General features: G+C 41.5%; 3 protein-coding genes across 5 annotated transcripts in view; 1 reads left to right on the top strand and 2 right to left on the bottom strand.

Annotated features, from left to right (window-relative positions):
- Window positions 1–9,350, bottom strand: part of LOC120050401 (CYFIP-related Rac1 interactor B-like) — a 35,708-nt gene extending 26,358 nt beyond the window's left edge. Inside the window, exon 1 of one of the 2 annotated variants that reach the window (XM_038996987.1) lies at window positions 9,256–9,350. The gene's annotated coding sequence lies outside the window, so the exon portion shown is untranslated. Of the gene's footprint in view, window positions 1–6,622; window positions 6,752–9,255 lie in introns of those variants that run through there. The other variant, XM_038996988.1, reaches the window with a different exon arrangement.
- Window positions 9,351–10,238: 888 nt separating this feature from the next.
- Window positions 10,239–12,407, top strand: si:dkey-37o8.1 (uncharacterized protein LOC407641 homolog). Its single transcript, XM_038996986.1, has 7 exons — window positions 10,239–10,382; window positions 10,459–10,638; window positions 10,751–11,047; window positions 11,132–11,282; window positions 11,360–11,616; window positions 11,809–12,043; window positions 12,295–12,407. Exons 1-7 carry the CDS (start codon window positions 10,239–10,241, stop codon window positions 12,405–12,407), a joined length of 1,377 nt encoding a protein of 458 aa, XP_038852914.1.
- A 1,743-nt stretch (window positions 12,408–14,150) lies between these two features.
- Window positions 14,151–15,527, bottom strand: part of asap1b (ArfGAP with SH3 domain, ankyrin repeat and PH domain 1b) — a 69,353-nt gene continuing 67,976 nt past the window's right edge. For both annotated transcript variants that reach the window (XM_038997841.1, XM_038997840.1), the window contains one exon: window positions 14,151–14,860. In XM_038997841.1, coding sequence (XP_038853769.1) covers window positions 14,786–14,860 — 75 coding nt within the window. In that variant the 3' untranslated portion in view covers window positions 14,151–14,785. The remainder of the gene's footprint in view (window positions 14,861–15,527) is intronic.

Here is a 15,527-nt window from a genome sequence, read left to right as displayed (position 1 = left end):
ATCTATATGCATGGAGGTGACACTCCAACAAAATATGTTAAAACAAATTAGGCACTGGAGAATTGTAGCTCTGAGGAAGCCTCAGTCGTCTCCATTCGCATTACAAGCACCAGGCAGGCAATAAAAACCTGCATTGATGGAAGCCTAGGCCAGCCCAAGTTGATTACTGAAAATACCATGCACTCTTTCCATGACAGTGAACAAACACTCATACAGTGGCTTCGGAAAGTATTCAGACCCCTTGACTTTTTCCACATTTTGTTACGTTACAGCCTTATTCTAAAATGTATTAAATAGTCCCCCCCCCTCAATCTACACACAATATGCCATAATGACAAAGCAAAAACAGGGCTAGAAATTTTTGCTAATTTATTAAATAAATAAACAACTGAAATATCACATTTACATAAATATTCAGACCCTTTACTCAATACTTTGTTGAAGCACCTTTGGCAGCGATTACAAATGTATTTAGGGAGTTTCTCCCATTCTTCTCTGCAGATCTTGTCAGGTTGGATGGAGAGAGTAGAGTATTTTCAGGTCTCTCAAGTAGAGGTCGACCGATTAATCGGAATGGCCGATTAATTAGGGCCGATTTCAAGTTTCCATAACAATCGGAAATCGGTATTTTTGGATGCCAATTTTGTCGTTTTTTTTTTTACACCTTTATTTAACTAGGCAAGTCAGTTAAGAACACATTCTTATTTTCAATGACGGCCTAAGAACGGTGGGTTAACTGCCTTGTTCAGGGGCAGAATGACAGATTTTTACCTTGTCTACGGATTATATATTTTTTTTTACCTTGTCAGCTCAGGGATTCAATCTTGCAACCTTACGGTTAACTAGTCCAACGCTCTAACCTGGTGTAACCGATGTGAAATGGCTAGCTAGTTAGCGGGGTGCGCGCTAATAGCGTTTCAAACGTCACTCGCTCTGAGTCTTGGAGTAGTTGTTCCCCTTGCTCTGCATGGGTAACGCTGCTTCGAGGGTGGCTGTTGTCGATGTGTTCCTGGTTCGGGCCCAGGTAGCGGCGAGGAGAGGGATGGAAGCTATACTGTTACACTGGCAATACTAAAGTGCCTAGAAGAACATCCAATAGTCAAAGGTATATGAAATACAAATCGTACAGAGAGAAATAGTCCTATAATTCCTATAATAACTACAACCTAAAACTTCTTACCTGGGAATATTTAAGACTCATGTTAAGGAACCACCAGCTTTCATATGGTCTCATGTTCTAAGCAAGGAACTTAAACGTTAGCTTTCTTACATGGCACATATTGCACTTTTACTTTCTTCTCCAACACTTTTTAGCATTATTTAAACCAAATTGAACATGTTTCATTATTTATTTGAGGCTAAATTGATTTTATTGATGTTTTATATTAAGTTAAAATAAGTGTTCATTCAGTATTGTTGTAATTGTCATTATTACATATAAATAAATCAGCATCTGCTTTTTTTGGTCCTCCAATAATCGGTAATGAAAAATCATAATCGGTCGACTTCTACTCTCAATACATGTTTGATCGGGTTCAAGTACGGACTCTGGCTGGGCCACTCAAAGACATTCAGAGACTTGTCCCAGAGCCACTCCTGCGCTTTCTTGGCTGTGTGCTTCGGGTTGTTGTCCTGTTGAAAGATTAACCTTTGCCCCAGTCTAAGGTCCTGAGCAGGTTTTCATCAAGGATCTCTCTGTACTTTGCTCCGTTCACTTTTCCCTCAATCCTGACTAGTCTCCCAGTCCCTGCAGCTGAAAAACATCCCCACAGCATGATGATGCTACCACCATGCTTCACCGTAGATATGGTGCCAGGTTTCCTCCAGACGTGACGCTGGCATTTAGGCAAGCACATTTATTTAAAATAAAAAAAGATCTTATTTACATAAGTGTTCAGACCATTTGCTATGAGACTCAAAAGTGAGCTCAGTTGCATCCTGTTTCAATTAATCCTCCTTGAGATGTTTCTGCAACTTAATTGGAGTCCACCTGTGGTAAATTCAATTGATTAGACATGATTTGGAAAAAGCACACACACATGTCTATATAAAAGGTCAAACAGTTGACAGAGTATGTCAGAACAAAAACCAAGCCATGAAGTCAAACTAATTGTCTGTAGAGTCTCCGAGACAGGATTGTGTCGAGGCACAGATCTGGGGAAGGGTACCAAAATATTTCCAAGAACCTGATGGTCACTCTGACAAAGCTCCAAAGTTTATCTGTGGAGATGATTGTCCTTCTGGAAGGTTCTCCCATCTCTGCAGCACTCCACCAATCAGGCCTTTATGTTAGAATGGCCAGACGGAAGACACTCCTCAGTAAAAAAAGGCACATGACAGCCCGCTTGGAGTTTGCCAAAAGGCACCCAAAGGACTCTCAGAGCATAAGAAACAAGATTCTCTGGTCTGATGAAACCAAGATTGAACTCTTTGGCCTGAATGCCAAGGGTCACGTCTGGAGGAAACCTGGCACCATCCCTATAGTGAAGCATGGTGGCAGCATCATAATGTGGGGATGTTTTTCAGCAGCAGGGACTGGGAGACTAGTCAGGATTGAGGGAAAGATGAACGGAGCAAAGTACAGAGATCCTTGATGAAAACCTGCTCCAGAGCACTCTCAGGACCTCAGACTGGGGTGAAGGTTCACCTTCCAACAGGACTACGACCCTAAGCACACAGCCAAGAAAATGCATGGAGTGGCTTCGGGACAAGTCTCAAAGTCCTTGAGTGGCAAAGCCAGAGCCCGGACTTGAACCCGATCAAACATCTCTGGAGAGAACTGAAAATAACTGTGCAGCCACGCTTCCCATCCAACCTGACAGAGCATGAGAGGATCTGCAGAGAAGAATGGGAGAAACCCCCAAATACAGGTGTGCCAAGCTTGTAACGTCATACTCAAGACTCAAGGCTGTAATCACTGCCAAAGGTGCTTCAACAAAGTACTGAATAAAGGGTTTGAACACTTATGTAAAATGTGATATCAGTTTTTACTTTTTAATTAACGTGCAAAAATGTCAAAACAACTGTTTATGCTTTGTCATTGTGGGGTATTGTGTGTAGACTTGAGGGGAAAAAAATATTTAATCAATTTTAGAATAAGGGGTCTGAATACTTTCCGAACGCACTAGAAAATGTAACAATCTCTGACAGATCCCACCCAAGCAAAGCTGATTACATTTTGAAAAGGTAGAGGGCTACCACTATACTCTACCACAGTAAAAAAGGAAGTTGAGAACACGATTGAGCTGTCATGTAGCCTAGAGACTGAAAATAAGGAAGAGAATGCAACTGGTGGAGTCACACTGTGAGTCATCTCGATTTCACAGTCGGAGGGCATAATTACAAATGGCTTCAAAAGGGAGAGGCAGCTGCTTTCAGGCTTTGATAGGGGGGAAATTAAAAATGTCTCAAGTTGGCTGGTCAGATATTCTGAAAACAGCAGCTTTATGTGATGATGAGTCAAGGTAGGGGTACAAGAAGATAATAGCTTTTTGTGCTTCTTCCGTGTCCTATAATAAAGCCTGCATATAAATTTCATGGATTAATAGCTGACACAAAAAAGAAAACTTTCTTTGAATAAAATGGTCCAAACAGAAGTATGCAGGGGTAATTCACTGCTTAGGCCCCTCTCAGGCTGACAACTAAACACTACTTTCTATAAGATGGCTCCAGCATTATGTACTGTAGGATGGAGATTTGGTGCGGGGGCGCTGTGGCAACAGGGAGGTGTGAAAGATGAATTTCTCCCCTGCTGATGTGCCATCTGTGGTGTAGCATCCTCACTCTATGATGTCCCGTGACACGTGGGCGGAACAGAAGGCTTGCATGCCCAGCTTAACAGCCCATGATATTATTTATTGAACATTTATTTAACTAGGCAAGTCAGTTAAGAGCAAATTCTTATTTACAATGTCTGCCTACCCCGGCCAAACCCTAACCTGGATGACGCTGGCACAATTGTACGCCGCCCTATGGGGCTCTCAATGACGGCCAGTTGTGATATAGCCCAGGATCGAACCAGGGTCTGTAGTGACGCCTCTAGCAATGAGATGCAGTGCCTTAGACCGCTGTGCCACTCGGGAGATCGAATCAAATCAAATGTATGTGATTCATCTTAACCTTCAGAAGACAGGTGGTGGTGTGTGTGCACGTGCGTGAATGATGCAGGGCTGTATTCACTTGGAACCTAATGGAAGCAAACTGACCAAAACGAGGAGGGACTAACTGAACTTGTCCAATAACAAACTCGTGTTTCTGTTGTAAAACACTTTCCGTTGCAAAATGTTTCGCTACAGTGTGTACTAATGAATACACCTGTTCGCCAGGAAGCTAAGGATACTCTGTCCTCAACCCTTTATCTTCAGGAGAGGCCAGGTTATTTATAGCCCAATGTTGAGTGTCTAATGCAAAGGCCATTTTGCATGTACCTGCTAAAGATACACACCACATACAAGAGAGAGACTGATAAATGGATCAGGTACTGGAATGCTAATGATGAAGCATCTGCTGAAAGAGTTAAGTGTGTTCATAACCTTCCTATAATACAGTGCCATCACACAATCAATTGACATGTAAGGAGAGATGATGTTCTCCTCAAACCAAGAACGATTGGTTACATTTCAGTTAGGATATTTGAGGTCCATATGGACAGTCATGCTTCCTACCCAAGAGAGGATGAGGGTACATTATCTGTCCCTCTCTGATCAGTGGCATGACAGGGATTGGGAAGTGAGAAATTTAAGAGGAATACTTCACAGAACCAGTCAGCATCTCCCAGAGCTGACTCATACACAGACACATCAGAGAAATAGCATACAAAACGTAGGCCTACACATTCCCCTTTTAACTACTCCCAGCAATATACACCCCCCAACAACTATAGGCCCTGCCTACACAATTTCAACATCACACTTCTCTGATGTTTTACAGCACATAGCAAGAGACAAACAACAAAGGCGCCCTCCAACGCATGTTTTAAATCTGCTAACCAGAGAAGGCCGAGCTAACACTATAGCACTTCCGTCAGATATGTTTTCACAGCTTGGTCGCATAGACTAGATGTAACATAGTAAATGTAAAGCCGGAACAGTCAAATAAGTATCATATGTTGTGTTTGGTATGGTTATATAAGACAAAATATTAACGCGGACATCTAGCAACCCAAAGGATGCGTGTTCGAATCTCATCACGGACAACATTAGCATTTAGCAACTTTAACAACTACTTACTTAGCCAGTTTGCAAATACTTAGCATTTTAGCTAACATATTTACATTTACTATGTTATGTCTACCCGAGTCCAGGTTGGTTTTCAAGGCAGGGCGCAAAGGCCCCAGAAGCAACAGCAAAGGTTGGTGACCCCAATATTTCCTAAGACATGATGTCCCTGTAGATAGGCTATGCCTACCACGTTTCCATCGAGATACCTTTGTCCTTGCACATACGTTAAAAATAAGTTGCCCTTGCTTCTGCTGTTTTTGCTATGCTATTTAGATGAACCTTGACTTTTTCCACTACATGAGTAAAGTGTCATGTCTTCTCAAAAGGTGCTTGTAGACATGCACAGACATGCAGTGTAGCTGAGAGACATCGGTTAAGCACAGCCAGGAGGGCTTTTTAAGTTGCCCTTGTGCAAAGAACAGACCTGCTGAATCCTGGACTTGCACCAGTAGATTCCCGTCTTCCTCGGCCAATACGCGAGGGTCAGGAATTTGGAGCATTCATACAGGACCAAACAAAAACAAAGCAAGTATAAGAGAAATGCACTAGTCTTGAGTCGACTTTTGGGCACACATTCCTAAAATAACAACGCATATTTCGTTTGTGTGTTTTAGGTCTGTTTGACAGCAGAGCCAACAATAACAAGACAGAACGTGTCCGACAAAAAGTAAGAGGACCCACTGCACTTAACTAACGTAAACTCACCCCATTCCGTACAAAAGTGAGTGAGTTTACGTTAGCTTTATTCAAATACATCCCTTTCTTGAGGTAATCGCTGAAGTGAGTGGATACAACGCTTCCACAGGCCATGCAACACACAACATAAATGTCATGATATCAACATATTTGTAGACTGCCTGCCTATTGATTTTGAATTGATGATTGTGAGTATCCATCAGAAGAGATGAATACAGTGAAAGCTCAAATGTTGCTTGGTGGTACATAACCGATTAGGAATGCTAATCTAGTTTACTTCATAGGTGAAATTCAACCTCGGTTAGTTCTATGTATGCAGTCCCACCGTCGGTTGGATAAAGAACCCTATAAGCGAGTCAGTGCGAATCAACTAAAATGATTGCCTTACGAAACATGTGAACTGCAATACAGCTCTACAAAGTTTGTTTGTGAGCACTGACACAGTAAGCGGACAGTTATTTTGTAACTATTGTAGCGCGCCAATGAGCCAGACGTGTGAGCAGTCGTTTCTATTCCTTCCAAAATGTGTACATTGAAATTTCGCGTACCTTCAGTTGCAATGAAAGATATGAGCACCGTATTTCTAAGCACATGTCGGCTACTACAATCACCTCCATCCGCCACGCAGCCTTCGCCAGTAGCGTTATCCTGTAAAGAAACTGATACAAAGTAAAGGACAACAAATGCAATCCGTTGTCAATACTTACAACTATGATCAGAGATTGGCGAACAGAATGGTCCGTGTATCACATCGCGACGGACAGTTATTCCCGTTAATTCATTGAATAGTCTTGTCTCACTGGTAAATCACAGGACGAAAACTACTCTATCAAGAGCGACCAGGATACAGAGTCCACCACCGCTTCTTAATACTGGGCGTGTTCAAGGGAGTGGGATGAAAAATGGGTTTACAGCCTGCGAATCCACGCTGACGTCAAAGTAGCCTACAGCTATTAATAAAAATGCACTGAACAATAGTAGCCAACAGTAATAAAGATATGTGCATGTAAATCTAAATGTAAGAAAGAACTGTCACTCAGGAAGGCTATAGAGGTCACAAATATTTGTCTTAGTATGTTATTTTTATTAGGATAACATATTGTATATTGTTGTGTTATTATAATGTAATAAAGTTGTGTCAGATGAACAAAGAATGAATGCATGAACCTATACTGGGAATACAAAGCATGTAGAGTATCTTGTACAAAGCATGTAGAGCATGTATCTTCTAAAAATAAATTATGCTCCAGAATTGATCAAGACTAAACTGAAATGCAATGCAGTCCTTTATGAAGTCAGGATGAGTAGATTGAGATTCATTTGAGAGAATTTACTGGGTCAACTCAATTGAGCTACAACTGAAGTGAGAGGCTTTAATGGTGAGTTCACAGAAAGTAGACAAAGCCAACCATTCTCTGAGCAGTGAGAACAGGCAGCAGAAAAACTCATAGTTGTTACTGATCTGTCTGGCCTGGCTGCACTAGTCTTATGGGATTAATATAAAATGATCTTTCTCTTTGTTAATAACCCATTAAATTACAGGTATGTGATAATGACTAATTCAAATGGCCCATTTCTCATGGTTGGGGCATGCACCAAAATGAATGATGTTTTGATAAAAAAGCCAAATGGTTCTCACAGATCAGATGCAGATTGATACTGATATTCTTATCTCCTCATCATCCACATGTACTGTTGCTATCTGTAGTTTGTGAAGTGACAAAGGAAGTCTGTCTACATCTCTTAAAGAAAACACCTCAACGCACACCACAGCTGAAGGCCTTGCTTCCTCCTTTTGGTTTGCATGCAAATCAGCAGGAACAACTACTGGTATAAGTAGCCTGTCTTACAGATCTGTCAATGGACATTACAACTTTCACACCTTCCTTCACAGTTTTCCTCACCACCTCTACCCCAGTCATAACGTGTATTGTAAAGTGGACATCCACTCTCTCAGATGCTTGCAATGGCTGGCCAGAAGCCAGGAAAAACACCATCAGACCCGTATCGGGCATTTCAACTTGTAATGATCTTGATGCTCCCACATGGAGGAAAAAACTCCCAATTGGTAACTTTAGATTCAACTTCCCGAAGATTAAAAGCAAAATTATAGCTAGCCTATATTTCTCTTGCGACATGGCTGAACCACATACGGTATATAACACAACGAGATAGACTTTATTTACAGCATCTGTTCCTACAGTGGACAAGGACAGGTAGTGGTGTGTTTGCCCCATACAAGCACCATGCTGGCCAAGCCTGTTTACCCTCTGATGAGCCATGGAGGTAACAGTCATATGATGGACCACAGTGTACCTCTTTGATAGTCTTACTGCCAACCACATGTCCCTAATCTAAGCACTGTCACCTCAAACATCTTTACACTACAGATCAGTGCCAATCCTAAGTGAAATGAATATGGTTGTAGAGTTGTGCTGGTAACTTGTAATAACACTCCATTATTCCATTATTGGTCTCTGTAGGCTACATCTCAGATTTGAATTATGGTTTGGAAAAGTAGGCCATAAGTCATGTGACTCTATAGCCTACATACAGAGCATTGAGGTTAAGCGTGTGAGATTTGTACAGCAGATTTTGCACTCAACATCATGTCAATAGACCAAAGCCGAGTCACATTACAAGCATGACATTTAAAGGCTAACACTGGCTTTCTGAACATATTCACTTCCATGTTCCGGGTATGAGACACTGCAGCAAAGGAATGGAAGGGGGTTTAAATGGGATGGAAATTATTTCAAATTCTTAATCTTCATATTCAATATGAATGCTTATCAGGTATCGGTACCTAGGTCATAAACTCGTATATCATATTATTAAACAGTCTTTCCAAACAGTCCCACTTCATCTCTGCTTACCTCATGTCAAAATAAAAGTCCCCCAAAAGTTATTCATTTTTTCGTCCACATTATGGCGCACGTGAAGGAATTTTATTTTGACATAAGACAAGCAGAGAGGAAGTGTGTCTACAACAGACCCACGTTTGGAAAGTTTGTTTAATAATACTATCCTTTAGATATTTAGTCTCAAATTCCCCCGTCATAATGACCAACCGTCCTATTAAATTGAAATGGAATTGTATTTAACGTCTTGCTTCCCACGGACAGTTTTTGTGCAACCCAATACAATTGAAAGCGACGCTAGTGAATACACCCTCGTTGCTAAAAAGCACCTACAGTATACAGACCCCAATGAATGATCCTCCTGTTGAATACTCTGCTCCTATTCACAGCAGCACACTCACTTAGCCAAACATCAATAATAACAAAGCAATATTATGTTGGAGACATCTTTACAAGTAACATTACTTAATTGTTTTTACCGTAATGCTCGAAGTGCAAGAAAAGGCAGTCGTCCTCCACCTGGTAGCTACCACGCTAGCAGCTCAAAGAATAACGATTTGCTTCAGTTGTCCGCTATTTCCGGGTTGGTCTAACGTCATTGTGCAACAGACAGGTTCCAACTTCAACAACGCGCGAGAGGTTGCATTGAATGCAAATCGAACACAACGGACCCACGGGTCGCGGCTACAGTAGCCAGATTAATATAATTGTCTTTATGTTGCCGAGTTCAAATTGTATTTACAGTGTGTTGAAACATGTCATGCAATTTCGTGTTACATTAACGTGTAGCCGAATACGCAAGAAAAAAAAGAATAGCCCGCAGCAATGTTTGCCTAAAAAATGCTAACATATATCAGGCCAAGTTGAACGTGAAACAATAACCACCTCGAAAAATAATTCACAGGCTATAGTCTAAAGTGGAAAGTAAACGTCCATTTAGCCAGTATGTAGGCTAAATTGCAATTCCATGTTAGACCTACATTTTCATACAATTAAATTAAAGTGTGAACATAATATTCAAAACCAAAGTAGGCTATGAAAACTGTTCGAAATACTTTGAAAATACAATTCCTTTCTCCCTTCTTTGATATACTGATCTAACATGATTGTGTTAGCGTTAAGCAAGAACTTTGCTCCTTGGCTTTCACCTGTCCAGTCACGTCTGATATGTGATTAGCCTACTTCAAGAACCGGGGGAAAAGGACACGATGATTGATGGGCTGCACAGGTGCGCTGATTGATGGGCTGCATTAATGAATGCACATGCCTGACTTCAATCAAAACATTACTGGAGCCCCGACTATAAATTGTCACCTACATTTTACAGCAGTCCTTTACGACGGTGAGGTACGAAAGTATTTAGACTAGGGTAACGCAAACAATTATTATATTCAAATTCGAGCACTATACTCTTAGAGGCTTCTTTGGGTGAAGTTTATCTGTTAGCAGAAGCTAGTTGAAAATGGTGAGGGAGAGAACCCACATAAACGTGGTCATCATTGGCCATGTTGACAGCGGAAAGTCAACCACCACTGGTCACCTGGTCTACAAATGCGGTGGTGTCGACCCAAGAACAATTGAGAAGTTTGAGAAGGCTGCAGCCCAGGTAAGGAACTAATTGGTGCAACATTTTATGTATTAAGCAACTACTGTAACTAATTTTAAATTCTCTCTTCCTACAGATGGGCAAGAGCTCTTTCAAATATGCCTGGGTGTTAGACAAACTGAAAGTTGAGAGGGAGCGGGGAATTACCATTGACATTTCATTGCTGAAATTCAACACACACAAATACACTATCACGATAATTGATGCTCCAGGCCATCGTGACTTCATCAAGAACATGATCACAGGGACATCACAGGTGACGTTGCCCATTGTAGTGTATCTGCCTGGGGGCTTTTAACACTTTAGGCCAATGTGAATTACTGGTGTTGGTGGTAACCTATTAAGCCTTTGTTCACCATTCATTTCAGGCTGATGTTGCCCTCCTGGTCGTGTCTGCGGCCAAAGGGGAGTTTGAGGCTGGTATCTCCAGGAATGGCCAGACCAGGGAACATGCCTTGCTCGCCTACACGCTTGGTGTCAAGCAAATCATTGTCGCTGTAAACAAAATGGATGTGACTGAGCCACCATACAACCAGAAGCGCTTTGGTGAAGTGGTCAAAAGCGTGAGCACTTTCCTCAAAAGAATCGGCTATGATCCCACTGCTGTGCCTTTTGTTCCGATCTCTGGCTGGACCGGTGAGAACATGCTTGCCCCATCTCAGAAAGTGAGTCATTTGTAATCGCAGTCATGCACATTTAAGTATAATTTTTATCCACCTGTGACGCATGAACCCTCTTCTGCTGTGTAGATGTCCTGGTTCAAAGGCTCTAAAGTCAAGAGCGGACAAGGGCATGCAAATGGGACAACTCTACTTGAAGTCCTGGACTACATCCATCCACCAGTGCGTGTAGCCAACAAGCCTCTGAGGCTGCCCCTGCAGGATGTATACAAGATTGGAGGTGAGGGGTGGCTCATGGGGCCTACATGTGTCACAAATTGTGAGTAGTTGTAATGTCGCTTTTTCCCTGTTCTACAGGAGTGGGCACGGTTCCAGTGGGGAAGATCGAGACGGGGATCCTGAAGCCCGGCATGACCCTGATGTTCTCTCCCGCCAAGCTGACTGCCGAGGTCAAGTCCATTGAGATGCACCACGAGGGTCTGCAGATGGCTGGGCCTGGCCACAACGTGGGCTTCAACATCAAGAACGTGTCTGTAAAGAACCTCCGCCGTGGTGATGTGGCGGGGAACGCCCAGCATGACCCTCCCTCTGATGTCAACAGCTTTGTGGCACAGGTACAGGGCAATGTCACTATCTGAACATGGCAATTCAGTATAAGGCAAGTGTCCTGTTATCTAACGTACTGATGGTTTGTCAAACAAATCGTCCCTGGTTTAGGATGTGAATCTGTTACTTACTAGTGCAGATCCCTCTGCCTGTTTTGTAGCCCAGTACTGTTTAACTGAAGTCTTTGCGTCTTCCCACAGCTCATAATCCTGAATCATCCTGGCAAAATCAAGACTGGCTACTCTCCCGTACTGGACTGCCACACCACCCATGTGACCTGCCGCTTTGCAGAGCTGAGGGAGAAGATTGACCGTCGCACAGGGAAGAAGCTGGAGGACTTTCCCCAGACCCTGCAGTCTGGTGATGCTGCCACTGTCAAGATGAGCCCCAACAGACCCCTCTGTGTGGAGAGTTTCTTCACCTACCCTCCTTTAGGTACCCTTCTCTCAATATTTTCAGGCAACATCACTGGTAGTGGGCATGGAACATTTGGAACGTTAAGTAGTACATTTTCTAGTGTAATGTTTTATTAGCTCATGGCTTTCTAACCAATCCAAATGTTGATTCTGCATAATGTCTGTCTTTGGACAAATTACTACTTGTTCACCAGATGTGCCTTACCTAAAATATGGCTGACTTGGTTTTAACAATAAAAATAATTTGTTATCCACGTGTTCCATCTTCAGGTCGGTTTGCAGCGAGGGACTTGAAACAGACTGTTGCTGTGGGAGTCATTAAGTCAGTGGATAAGGACCATGGATCAAAGAAGCATGCACAGAAAGGCCAAGTCTCAAAATAATTTATTTTACCAGCAGTTCTGGTATGAAAAAGAGCTTGAGGATAAAGCTTTAAGTTGACTATTGTTTGTGTATATTTGTGTTGCAATACAAAGCACTGTTGCGATTTTGAAGGGGAAAAAAACTGCTTCTCTTAGCTTGTACTACCATCTGTAGTAACTTAAACAATTGAAAGGCCTGTTTTAGACAAATGTAAAAGGTTGTGCGAAAAGCTTCTGACAAATAAAAGTACTTAAAAATTACTCTGTTTCACTTAAGTTCTGTGTCTGTGGCGAATGTAAACTAGTGACTATTCCTTGGCTTTAGCAGCAACCACTTAAGTTTCTTTACTTGACATTTTAGCCTTAAAATTAAGGCACCATGGTTGACTAATTCTATTGGCATACTGAATTAATGTAACCCAAACCAATTTGAGATTTTACTTAGTTACGGTAAATGAGGATTGTCAATTGAAATGAATTAAAGCCTAATCTATGGGTTTTGCATTACTGGGAATAGATATGCATTTGGATGCATAATTTCAAAAAATGGTGCTCAGGAGCGTATCACGGTATTTTTGTGCATTCAAATTGACATTGATAAAAATGCAGTTTAGCTTATGCCTGCCCACAACCCCACTGCCACCATGGGGCACGCTGTTCACAACGTTGACTTCAGCAAACTGCTCACCTGCAATGCCATCCATGTGGTTGAGGCTGGGTTACAAGCGTTTCGCTACTCGCAATAACATCTAACCATGTGTATATCACCAATAAGATTTGGACGTGGGGGGGGGGTGACTGTGCGTCGGCTTAGACATGAACATTAAATTCTGACACAAGCTCTGGTGGACATTCCTACAGTTTGCATGCTCCCTCAACTTGACATCTGCATATAGTGGCCTTTTATCCCCAGTGCAAGGTGCACCTTTGTAATCATGCTGTTTAGTCAGCTACTGTGAGGGATTATTTAGGCAAAGGAGAAAAGCTCACTAAGGGATGTTAACAAAATTTGAGAAGTTTTTTTGTGCATATGGAACATGAACGGAATATTTTATTTCAGCTCATGGAACAAACACTTTACATGTTGCCCTTATTTTTCAGTATAATAAAGGCAAAGACATCCATTACAACACTTTTATTAGTACAATGGAATGATTGGGGTTGATAATCCTTTACATGGGTTGAAACCAGAGGAGATGAAGTCAATGGGGTGAAGGGTACATATCCTGTTCACTATTTGCAATTGCCTGTCATCTGAAAAAGTACTCGGCGTTCTGAGGAAAACCCTGTCTGACAGAAAAACTTCATTTCTGCTTGACTGCCTTGCAGGATTTAATAAATATCCACTGTCTACATTTTAGTTTGTATCCTTAACAGTGGAGCTCTCGTCTGGAAATCATTGACGCCACATAACTAAGTTTGAAATGTCAATGGACATTAGTTCAAATCTCTCCAGGCCATCAGAATTTTCACATTCTTGCTTACTGACATTGACCTTCCCATATGTACTTGTGAGTGTTAGTGGCTATCAGAAGTGGTTCTTCAAACCCTGATTTGAGTGGCTTTTTAAATAGCACTCTGCTCAATTCCACATAGTACAGCTTGAAGATAACTTGACAGAGTGAAACGGTGTTAGGAGTCTACTACTGGTGACCTGTGCGGTTCCACAGGGGTTTCAGATATCCCACCATACAGTAGCAGCAAGTGTCAATACTGTAAAACAATCCGAATACATGTACACACAAAGCGAGCAAGAACAAGGAATACATTGAATGAATACATATTTAATCCTTAGCTGAGATATCCTGGTAGGTTTCAGTTGGAGACATGAAAATCTCCAGTACGGGATTGTGCCTCCAGTCTAATGTGGTGTAGGATGAGGAAACAGTGAGAGACTAGTGACAAGATCTCTTTCCTATTCCTTCATATTTGGCCTTCTCCAGAAATGCAAGCAATGATATCAGGGATGACTAGTAAAATGATTACAGATAAAATGCAAACACGGCTGCCCTGATACTTGGTTATTATCTGGCAGGCAGAGAACGCATGTATGCTTGTACAATAAAACATGTATATACACACACACACAAATATATTTACATACATATATACACAGTAACAGCATAAACATACACTTTAGGGTAAGAGTGGCTACGGCAGCCATAGGTCGTGCTCTAAGGTTAAGATAATACTGGTAAGAGGAAAAATACACACATTTTTATTTACAAAATGGATGTGCTCAGCATCCAGTGGCTAGTTGAGCCTACTTGGGTTTCTTCATTGCGTTTTTTTTCTTTAGAACACTGGTTTCACGTCAGGTTGTTACAGTAGCTATTTACAGTACAGGGGTACTTCTAGGGGTTAGGGCGGGGGGGGTTAGTGCAAGCCTCATCTGGCTGTCAGTCACTCAGGATGTGGACAAAGGACATTGGGAACACCCCTTTCCTCTCCGGGTGCCCTTCAATGTGGCCGATCTGAAAGGAAACAGAGAGAATGTGTGAGTTGAGAACAGCACTGCACAGGTGTTCTTGTTCAATGTTTAGCCAGGTATTAGGTCTGTTTGACAGTGTGAGTACGGTAAAGTTGTAACTAGTTTAAGGTAACACCAAATTATTTATATATACACTAGATGACTTACAAGATTGTTCTCAAGCCACTGCGCCTCCATCTTGGCACTTCCCCACCATTGGGTGATTTGTGATGTTCTACTTGTGCTTCCCATGACTGTGTTTTTGTATTTTAATGTGTGTGTGTATATAAGATTGTTCTCAATCTTATATACACATATATATATATATTGTGTATATTTGTGTTGTATTGTGCAAGGCACATTTGAAAAAGAGACCTAGGTCTTCCCTAATAAAAAAGGAAAATTATATTTTAAAAAATATATATATATATACAGTACCAGTCAAAAGTTGACACACCTACTCATTCAAAGGTTTTTAAATTTAAATAAAATAAAATAAATCTACATTGTAGGATAATAGTGAAGACATCAACACTATGAAATAACACATATGGAACCATGTAGTAACCAAAAAAAGTGTTAAGCAAATCAAAATATATTTTATATTTGAGATACTTCAAAGTAGCCACCCTTTGCCTTGATGACAGCTTTGCACACGCTTGGCATTCTCT

The sequence above is a fragment of the Salvelinus namaycush genome, chromosome 7 (genome assembly GCF_016432855.1).
Source record: "Salvelinus namaycush isolate Seneca chromosome 7, SaNama_1.0, whole genome shotgun sequence".
NCBI lineage: Eukaryota > Metazoa > Chordata > Actinopteri > Salmoniformes > Salmonidae > Salvelinus > Salvelinus namaycush.
Note: the sequence above shows the minus strand (reverse complement) of the source record. Positions and strands in the feature narration are given on the sequence as shown.